Here is a 10560-nt window from a genome sequence, read left to right as displayed (position 1 = left end):
AAAACCATGGGTTGAGCTCCATTGTAAATCATCTAAGATTTAGTAAAAAGGGAAGTGATATATTAACCTTTTTTTACTAGACAGCCCCCTCTAGTGTATTTATGACTACTCTTTTACACTAGAGGTGGCTATTCCCAGTAGAAAAAGGGCAAATATTTTGTTTCCCTTATAGTACAATTAGGGAAGTGATTTCTGTGCTCCAGTGTTTTGATAAACATACACTCCACTTGTCTGTCGTGTAGTATTTAAAGTGATGTCGGAGGATATTACGGTTCTAAAAAGGCTCTTAAAGACCTTTAAATGCCACGCGACAAACAAGTGAGCGGATGTTTATAACATTAGAGTGATTTCAAGGCTCTTAAAGACCTTTAAATGCCACGCGACAAACAAGTGAGCGGATGTTTATAACATTAGAGCGCTGAAATCATTTCCCTAAAATTATCTACCTTTTCATTTTCAATGTGTCAGCTCCTGGTGAACACTTTACAAGCGTTGGATTTTATCTGCATATGACCACTGAATCTAAATTGTTGGCCATTACTATGATTTGGAGCTGATAAAAGTCTGAAATCTGAGATTCAATTGATCATGTCGGTGCATGAACACTTAATGGGTAAAACCGCATTTGTGGCTTCAACAGAACTTAATGTTCTTTGTATTTCGATTTAGACTCTCTCTCTCTCTCTCCCTCTCCCTCTCACATGTTTAGAGAGCTCCATATATGCCTCCATGTGAACTTTTAAATATGATTTCTGGACTATAGCTCACTAACAATGGAGCTATCCAGATTAAAGGTCCGGATCCATTTCACAGGACAAAGTCTGGCGCGAAACCTTTCTGCATGTGGGTCAGACCACGCAGGCCTCTTTCCCATATTTCAATGCGTTCAAATGTGAGCAAACGCAATTTTGGGGTCACCCATCATGCTTTCTTTTTAACGCTAATGACGCAAGCTTTTTACTTGGAAAAGAGAAACCATGAGAAATGTTGAATGTGACCCGTTGGGAAAGAAATTGCAATTTGTAAACGCCATTATGTGATGAAGGAAAGATATGACATAAAGGTTCAGTCATCGAGCCTATAAAATTTCATTCCTTCTTTTGAATTAAAAAGAACAACAAAAGAAACTGCTATGGTACATAACTACATATTCAGACCTAGGAAATATACCTCTCTTTCAATCCATCGTGGGATTTGATTGGAATCCCCACATGTAGATTATATAGCATTTACGTCTACCTAGGGGGTAAAGATCTTGTCACCCTCTCTCTATCTATATATACACCTCTCATTCTCAAGTCTCAAACCTCAACAAATTCATCCTCTCTCTCTCTCTCTCAACACACACCCACACACTCTCTTCCGTTAAAACTTTTTCATGCTCACTTGCATTCTTTGTATTTTCTGTACTCCCTATCTGGTTAAGAAGAGTTTCTTCATTATTCTCATTACTTTCCACCTCTATCTCACCAGCCCAAGTGAGAAAAGCAATGTCAGAGCGACATCGAAATGATGCAATTTCCTATGTTTTAAATACCAAAATCTCTATTAGGCCTTGTAGATTTTGCTCAAGACCGCGCAGTCCATCCATATTATATACTTATACGAAGGCTTATCGGACAAAGATTGGGGTTTCTTTCAGCAATTCATGGACATATATATATTTTTCTGGACAGACTGTGATGTCTTGCGCAAAAGCTTGTGGCTTTAACTGCTTATATCTTCATCTTCCTCATCAATCATTGTATTTGTTTTAACTTGCACTCCCTTCCAAGTCTACCTCTTTCCTCATTTCTTCTCCCACAACATTTTCGTTGTTTCTACTTTCTACTGATAATTCTTCTATACTTTTTGATAACTAGAGGTGCAACTTGGGTTGGGCTCAACCCGAACCCGACGGGTTCAACCTGATTTTGCTTGGCTTGGATTGGTTAGGGCTGGAAAAGGCCAACCTGATTTAATTTCGGGTTGGATTAGAGTTGAGGCTTTGGGCAACTCAACCCACGCCCCAACTTTTATCATGATTTTACTGTGACGGTGTGACCCGACCCTGACCCAAACCCAGTATTCATTTTTTGTATTTTTTCTGTTTTTGCGCTGACCGGTCGGATTACGGATGAGGGATTTAGAGGCAGGGTGGGTTAGAGGACCATCCTCAATCTGAGCCTTGGGTTGGGTCGGGTTAGGATTGAGGTAATGCTACCTCTGATCGGGTTAGGGTTTGCTCAACCTGACCCAACCCGGCCAGGTTGCACCCCTTTGATAGGAAATGATATTTCCACCCTTTTTTGTCTTTTTAAGAAATAAAATCATTTTTCGAAGAATACGGACAAAAAGAGGATGTAAATATCATTTCTCTTGTTATTTTAGGGATGATCAACATTATAATTATGCAATTGGCTGTACATATCATCATATCCAACGGCAACCCCATTCAAAACATGTCAAACAAATTAAGCGTATCAGAAATCTCGTTGTTATATGATTTTGCACAGCCAGCTTATTCTTTTGAAAAGGCCGGACAGAAGTACAAGTGGGGCTACTTGTTCAATGATACTGTTTCTCTGATGCGCCTTGTATGGGTTGTTTGGAAGTTTTACTCATGTGTGCGCACTGCCCTCCTTGTTCCTTTTCCTTTCCCCCTGAATCATCCATTTAAAGGCTACAAATTGGAAGCTTAGATATGGGGCAATTTTGATATGTTACTACTCACATTGTTTTATAATTTTTTGATTGGATGTTGATGGTATCTTGATTATTGTAACGGCCATGAAAAGCTAATTAAAAATGTTGCTACTCATTCTGTTTTTCTGTCTTTTTTCTTCTTTTTTTTTAATAGGTAAGCCCGGATTGAACCTCGGAAGTTGAAGAACAAAGCCTTGACCAATTGAGCTAGAGGCTCAACCCCAAGCTACTCATTCATATATAAGCTCTGGAAGAAATGACTGATCTATGAGTTTATTGCCTTCTAAGCATCATTTTGGACATTTGTTTATAGAGAAATGCTAGATCATTAGCCTAACAAGGCGAATGATGTTCCATCGTTTGGTGGTACAGGCAATGGGTCCCATCACGCCTACGCTGACTATGTGAGAAGAGATCGTCCTTCACCTTGTCATGCAGAGAATGCAACCGATGCAATCCAGATAGTAACATAGCATAGCACAAGGAAAGCTAAAATGCTCATCTGGGTCTTACCAGCATCAACGGGAGAAATCTAAGCAGGAAAAAAGATCAAGATCTATGAATCTAAGCTAAAAATTATCATGTTAATCCGATATTTACATAACACAAGGAATGCTTATGCCACATCTGACTTTTACCATATGGTGTAACACATTTGATTTATTTTAATGAATTACTTAGCCTTATTTTTTCCTGCAAGAATTGGTTGAATTTGTAGACGCCGACTAAATGCCTCTTTGAAAAGAATGTGATTATGGAAGGCTGATACTGGGAGCCATGCCAGTGCAGCTATTGATGAAAAAAGAAGAAGACCCATTCCATAGTCATAAGCTTGAGCGAGTATCTGAATGGAATCCCATATTTGCCAATTCTCGATCTTGGGCCTCACTGCTTGTGCAATCTGAAGATCAGAAACCCAAAAATCAATCAGAGAGAAGTATCATGGAAGGTGGAGATTTTGTATAATTTTCCACAGAAACTTACAGAGAGCAAACCCCATCCGGTAGGAATAAATGCAAGGCAGCATATAAATAAGTCCATCACCGACAGTTTACATATCCCAGATAGAAAGATTATGATTGATAACACGCCTAAGAAAAGACTCGCCTTAAAAATCCTAAACCAAAATTGAAAGTCTATACTTAGCCTCTGTCGCCCCTTCTTCACCACCTGCATAGCACATTGAAGTCACATGATTAAACTGAATAAACCAGGAGAGCTGCTGCTGTAGGATATTATTCCTACAATACAATAGCACTCTACAACATAGTGGAGTTATTACTTGAAAACCTTAAGGGGCTATTTGGATACGTGGATTTTAGAATCCGGGTTTTAGTTTGAAAGATTTTGAGTAAGAAATCCAGGTTTTAGAAATCTCTTCCCCATCCTGAGATTTCTAAAACCTGGAAACACGGGATGATCTCCTACTCTCTAGCTCGATGGAAAGAAGGGTGATAAATCAGAAAACAAAGGACGGTCTCCTTCTCTCGTCTCCCATCCACCATCCAGGATTTTGAAGAAATTGAAGATTTTAAAATTCGTGTATCCAAACAGCCCCTAAGTATAATGAGAGAATCCAGTATCAAGCAGTTATGTCTGCCATTTTTACCTTGATTAATAGGAAGATGATGCCTATAACAACCCAGGACAGCACATAAACCAGAAAGTTTTTACTCCCGTGAGATATGTCGAGGTGATAAACTAGTCCATACTGGTAAAGAAAAAATCGAAGAGAGAGAAGTATTTCAAATATTCTAGAACTCAGCCCAGAGTGTTTAAGATGGGCTTGCTCATCATTCCACCAAGATTCCCAGCTCTTATCCTGTTGCACTCCTATACCCCCTAGATTATTGATCCACCTGTTCCAGTCCTTCCAGTCTTCCACAGTCTTCTGCCATTCAAATCCAGAAGGATTAAAAAGAAATGGCGCAAAAAGCCAAGTCCCCAACATGAACCAGATGCTATATGTGGCCAACACGTATTTCATATTATTCTGGTAAGATTGACAAAATAAATTGTAGACGATTAAGAGGAACATTAGCTCAAATCCTTTCACAAAGTGGCTGCGTGAATATAACCGATAATTTTCAGTGAAACTAGCATGGCACACCACGAACTTGCGGCCAGTTGGTCTGTACTTAGCACCCCCATGGAGGACCGTTCGACCATAGTAGTGCGACTTAGTTCCGAGGGAGAAAGTGAAGAAAACAGCAGCTAGTTGAAATTGCATGAGGATAAAATCACTCAGTGCAGTTCGAAATCCTTTCTCTAGGCCAATCTCTATCACCATCGGTAGGCCTGTTAGAAGTCCAAGCTGGAGGAATGACTGGGAGGCAAGAGCTGTTTCCAGGGATTTTATGTTTTGCGTCCCAGCCTCAATAAGGAGAGCTTTTCCCACTCCACTAAGGATTAGGTACAGTTGCCCATATAGAAAAACATAAACTCCAAGTATTGATATCTGCAATAGAAATTATCCAGATGTAATAGAAATTATCGCAAATCTCTTTTTAAGGAGTTCTGCAAGAGTTAAGCATCAATAATGCTATTGAATTAGAGGAGTTCTGTGAGAGTTAAATATTTACCAGGCTATTGGAGTAAAATCCAACAGTTGTGAAGTAACAGGATAGCATCCGGAAAAAGTCAAAACGACGCCCAAGGCGGAATATGTCACGACTAAGAGTTTGTTCGCTGTTTCCATTGGCTACCTTGGCTTCGAATTTTGATATCTGATTTAGACCTACATCCCGACCTTTACCAACTTGCATGTATTCATGGTAAGTTACATATCCCTGTCGCAGTGTCGAATTAAATCCTACACAAAAAGCATTGACGTCGAGGATATTACTATTAGAGCCGAATTACTAATTTGCTTAGCTAAAAACTGAAACTACTTGTTCCTACCAGCAAATACATCCTCGCTCAAGTTAATAGTCTTTGACGCTTTGCTTATGCCACCTCTTGTTAAGTGAAATACCCTGTCAAATAGATCTGGATGGCCATAGTGGAACCGTACCCTGGAAATAAGCAAATGTTGTGAAAAAATAAAAGACTGTTGGCACCTTTCGTTGAGTAAATTTCTGAACTTAAACATGCCAATTCACAGTGTATCCCTTACCTGAGAGGATTTGCTAGAAGTCTTTGTCCAATGGTGACAAAACTAGTCTCTTGATAGGACATGAACCCAGCCAGAGATGAAACACTGCAATTACGGAAATTGAAACATAAGGTTCCTACATTCTAAATACATGACATATACAAAACATTTGCTTGGGAATACAGTTCATCTCGGGCATTGAGTTTTTGTGGTACATGAACCTTAGGATCTAACCTTCCTGTGAATATGTGTTCTCTAAGACCAAGTATGGTTGGAGGCTTCTCTCCACGATGCCTAAGAAATTCTTGGAGAATGTTTCTCATTTTGAAGGCTTCTTCCATGTAGTTGTCCTGCAACATCAAATACATGTATAATTCAAAAAAAAAAAAACATCAAATACATGTAAATGGGAGACATGAAAATGTGACAGTCATTTTAAGAACTAAATCTAGAGCATACTTGGTTCATATCAATTGCTTGAACGGCATCACCACGTGTAAAAATTATAGAATGATTTTGGTTCTCAGGCTTCCCTTCTCCGATATTTGGCGGACCAGGAAGCTTGATGCGATAAATTTCCTACACAGATCATAGTGAACAGATCAGAAGCATGCATTGGAAATATGAATATAAAAGAGTGATTTCATATTTCCATATGTTAACTTACCAACTTCTCCAAAAGCTTAAGCTGTTGGAAAAGGGCAGTATTTAATCTTTATACTTTAACACTCCCCCTCACGCTTGGCCCACTTGGCAAACACGTGGTACATGTGGTCCCACCTTGGGCCGACCATTGCATGTGGATTTTTATTTTTTTTAATTTTTGACATCAGGGAGGTTTGAACTCGAGACCTTTGGCTCTAATACCAAGTTAACTTACCAACTTCTCCAAAAGCTTAAGTTGTTGGAGAAGGGCAGTATTTAATCTTTTATACTTTAACACCATATAATTAATAATATTGTTAATAATATTTTTTAAAGATTCAAAGTGTGGCTACTAAGATAATAATGGCACTTCACCTTTTGAGATAGAAAATCAGTATGGAGTGGACTCCCTTCACTAGAGTGAAAAATTAGTACAGACACTCAAATTTATAGCATTGAATTTTGTAGCTTCATTTTTCAGTCAAAAAAGTGGTTTTGAAAGATCTTATGAACTTATATGGTTCAACAATCCAGCCCTTATTTATCAATTCTGTTCCTCAGGGTGTTTTGTTTTGCTCGTTGGCATGGAACATTCCGATGTCTCGGTTGCTCTGATGCTCTGTTTCAGAAAAGGCATAGAGATAGGTTGATTTTTTTAACCATTAAAAAATTCAAAATATATATAAGAAACCATTGCATCAACCAAATTTAACAAAAAGACACATGTTATTACTTAAAACATCTACCATATGCATGAAATTGATTGATGCTTAGCCTAATAAAATTAAATTCAGAGCCAAAAATCAATAAAACTCACAATTCATCATACCAAACACCAAATATAAATGAGAGGCAGGGTTGAAGGAACAAATGAGTTCTGCAAAGTTTAAAAAATTAAGGGTTTTGATGTGTTTTTAGCCCTCTCATTCGTTTGTGGGTTAAAATACATCAAATGCCATTCAAAAGAACACAAAACGATCACTAAAAGAGGGTTAAAAGGGAAATCTCAATAAATTCTCTGTAAAGAATGAAAATTGCCCAGAAATTCTGCATAGTTCATCTAGAACATGCTATTTCACCTTGTTTTGTTTGTTCCAGACGAAATAGACCGGATTGGTTCAGAACAGTACGAAGCATGTAAGAAATTAAAGAATGATTTTGGTTCATAGGCCTTATGGAAAAAGGAAATCCTGATACAGTATATTCCTTATAAGACCAACAGTTAAAGGACCATAGACAAGCTTTGGAAATTCAAATTCAACACAAGAATTACATCCAAGTCCCACACAGTGCATGAATTTTATCTTAAGAATGAGACCATAACGACAACATATCTGTTAACTTACCAACTTCTCCAAAAGCTTAAGCTGTTGGAGAAAGGCGTTATTTATCTGTTATACTTTAACACTCCCCCGCACGTGTGGCCCACTTGGCAAACACGTGGCACATGTGGTCCCACTTTGGGCCAACCTTCGCAGGTGGATTTTTACTATCCGGGAGGTTTGAACTCGAGACCTTTGCTCTAATACCATGTTAACTTACCAACTTCTCCAAAAGCTTAAGCTGTTGGAGAAAGGCGTTATTTATCTTTTATACTTTAACAATATCATTAAGTTTTTTTTTTATGGTAAAGAATGGCCCAACTAGTTTGGGACAAAGGCTTTGTTGAGTAGAGTTTTATGGTAAAGAATGGCATAGTGCCTCTTTTCAGTAGAGTAAAAACATTTTGCATTCATTTTTTTGGAAGAAAATAGTATAACTTCATTTTTACTTGGGAAAAGTGGTGCTGGATGATCCTCTAAGTTGTACAGCTTTGATAAGCCACCTTAAGGCCGAAAATGAGTTAACCGTCCAAATTCATAAATCTTCCCCCCCCCTTAATATGATGCAAAGGTACGGGCATGTAAGATTACTAAGTATGACACAAGTCATGCAATAATGACAATCTCAAGGGAAAGAAAGCAGTGTCTCAAAATGTACTGTTTTCGCTATGTATATGGGAAACATTTCTTAGATATACTTATTTCAACAATATAAATAACAGAAATAACTCCATTGTAGCTGCCACCAATGTTTTTAGTCCTATAATTTCCTCTTTTTGGTGATCAACACAATTCCTTTGCTGCATAAGCAAAGAACCGCATTATACTTGATGGCATTTTGCTAGGTTGAAACTTCAGATGTATTTGTCTTCTTCGTATTTGAAAGGAACCAATCAGTTGGTGATTTATTTAATAAAGCTATACATACAACCGAGAGTTAACCACCATGGGAAACATACATATCTTTGAATCCCTTTACAAACCCCAATTAGGGGCAAGGCATGAGGGTTAACCCTTCTCCATGCTTTTCAAGGCTACATGATCATTGAATTTTCTTTTACTGATCACCGACAAATATTACTCTAAAAGAAACATATAGTAGAACCATTCAAAAAAAGAAAAAAAGAAACATATAGTAGAAGGAAAAACAATTAAATTTCCATGCAAGTTGAACTGTTAACAGTTCTATATAAGCAATGTAAGAAATGTGTATTTGATAATTTCATTATTTATTCGAAACAGATTCCGGCAATCAGTTGATCCCATTTTGTATATATACAATGTTTCTCCTAACTGTTGGTTCATGGGAATTATAATTTTATTTGATCTGATTCCCACATCCAACAAAACTAAGCCCAACATAAGAGAAATATCTTTCATAAATTTCAGCCTAAATAGCACATTACCTGCTCCAAATCATTGATCGCTTTAACCAATATAGAAGAATATGTTTTTTGAGGCTTGTATGCACCTATCTCTTCTTTTTCTTCAATGTAAGCAACACGTAGAGACGTATACCTTCAAGAAATATTTTAGCATAAATATACACATTATACAGTAGTTGGATAAAAAAAAATTGCTCCAAAAAATTTACTAGAAGATTACTTTCCCATCAAGTCCAGGATGTCTTGAGCATGAGAATCTCCAGAAGACTTCAGTGCTCCATATGTTTGAAAAGATATAATATATGTGAATTTCATATCGGCAAGTGCATCTAGTTGTGCAGACAATGAGTACTGGCTAATTTTCCCGTCATCTTCCCCTTCAAAACCCTTAAAGCCTTCAAGAATATCTGCTTGGACAAGAACAGTAAAATAGTAATAACACACATTTGAAAAGAAGAAACTTTTCAATCTTAAGTAGGTCACATCCTAATAAGCTAGATAGGCTTGAGAATGATCTTTGACTTTAATGAAGTTAATAAAAATAAAAACATGATATGAGGATGATATCGCAGCCCCTGCTTTGAGCTCAACTGCCTCCTTTACTTGCTGTGAGCCTGTGCGGTGATCACCGGCTGTAAACGAGGGGTCGAGGTTAAAGTACGGGCACCAATATCAAATCCCAAATGATATTTTTGGTAAAGAAAATTTATGAACACTTGATCCATGTCCAGGTTAAAGTACGGGCACCAATATCAAATCCCAAATGATATTCTTGGTAAAGAAAATTTATGAACACTTGATCCATGTCCATATAGATATATTCCAGTACACTAACTCACCTTCATCTTCAGCCATGTCCAGAAAAGCTTGAAGTTTTAGAGCTTTCCTATAGTACATCATTCCTCTAACTGTTATTTCACAGGACACCGGAATTTAAGTTGGCTTTAGAATAAGCAACCAGCACTATCAATCAGGTCAACATTTAAATTCATAAGAACTACTTTTGTCCTTCACCTGTTCGACTTAGTGTCTGTCCACGGAAAGAAGCCCAATTTCGAAGCTCTTTTAGTTTGTTAACATCATTGAAGTCCTCCAAATTATCACATTCCATTCGTTCCAAAAAATTTGTCCACTCATCTAAAGTAATTAAAGGGAGAGGTCAGAAGTTAATCACATCTGAATCCAAATGGGGTGGAAGAAATCATTTAGATAGCCTACAAAAAGAAATCTTATTTCTTAGTAACCTGGATATATCTTTTGCATATAAAAGAAAATGGAAGCCCCATCTTGCCTTGAATGAAGTTCCTCCTCTGAAAAATTAACTTCTTCCATGTAGTATGGAGTCAAAACACTAGATCCAAAAAAGGAATCAGTTAGACTGGTAGGCAGTGGAAGTATCAATCTATTACAAATAAAATGTCCACTCATT

The 10560-nt window shown here is 37.5% G+C and overlaps 1 protein-coding gene across 1 annotated transcript in view; it reads right to left on the bottom strand.

Annotated features, from left to right (window-relative positions):
• Positions 1 to 3230: 3230 nt before the first annotated feature.
• Positions 3231 to 10560, bottom strand: part of GSL04 (glucan synthase-like 4) — a 39466-nt gene continuing 32136 nt past the window's right edge. Inside the window, exons 30-42 of the mRNA XM_077370420.1 lie at positions 10376 to 10482; positions 10146 to 10268; positions 9971 to 10039; positions 9352 to 9538; positions 9153 to 9264; positions 6239 to 6358; positions 6014 to 6129; positions 5801 to 5884; positions 5587 to 5699; positions 5268 to 5497; positions 4295 to 5143; positions 3670 to 3855; positions 3231 to 3586 (exon numbers count right to left, since the gene is read on the bottom strand). Coding sequence (XP_077226535.1) covers positions 3359 to 3586; positions 3670 to 3855; positions 4295 to 5143; positions 5268 to 5497; positions 5587 to 5699; positions 5801 to 5884; positions 6014 to 6129; positions 6239 to 6358; positions 9153 to 9264; positions 9352 to 9538; positions 9971 to 10039; positions 10146 to 10268; positions 10376 to 10482 — 2524 coding nt within the window. The 3' untranslated portion in view covers positions 3231 to 3358. The remainder of the gene's footprint in view (positions 3587 to 3669; positions 3856 to 4294; positions 5144 to 5267; positions 5498 to 5586; positions 5700 to 5800; positions 5885 to 6013; positions 6130 to 6238; positions 6359 to 9152; positions 9265 to 9351; positions 9539 to 9970; positions 10040 to 10145; positions 10269 to 10375; positions 10483 to 10560) is intronic.

Source organism: Tasmannia lanceolata, unplaced genomic scaffold, assembly GCF_043159265.1.
Source record: "Tasmannia lanceolata isolate RefF3 unplaced genomic scaffold, GAP_Taslan_0.1 ptg000037l, whole genome shotgun sequence".
In the NCBI taxonomy this organism is placed as follows: domain Eukaryota; kingdom Viridiplantae; phylum Streptophyta; class Magnoliopsida; order Canellales; family Winteraceae; genus Tasmannia; species Tasmannia lanceolata.
The sequence above is the reverse complement of the archived record's forward strand: the minus strand, read 5'-3'. Positions and strand labels throughout refer to the sequence as shown.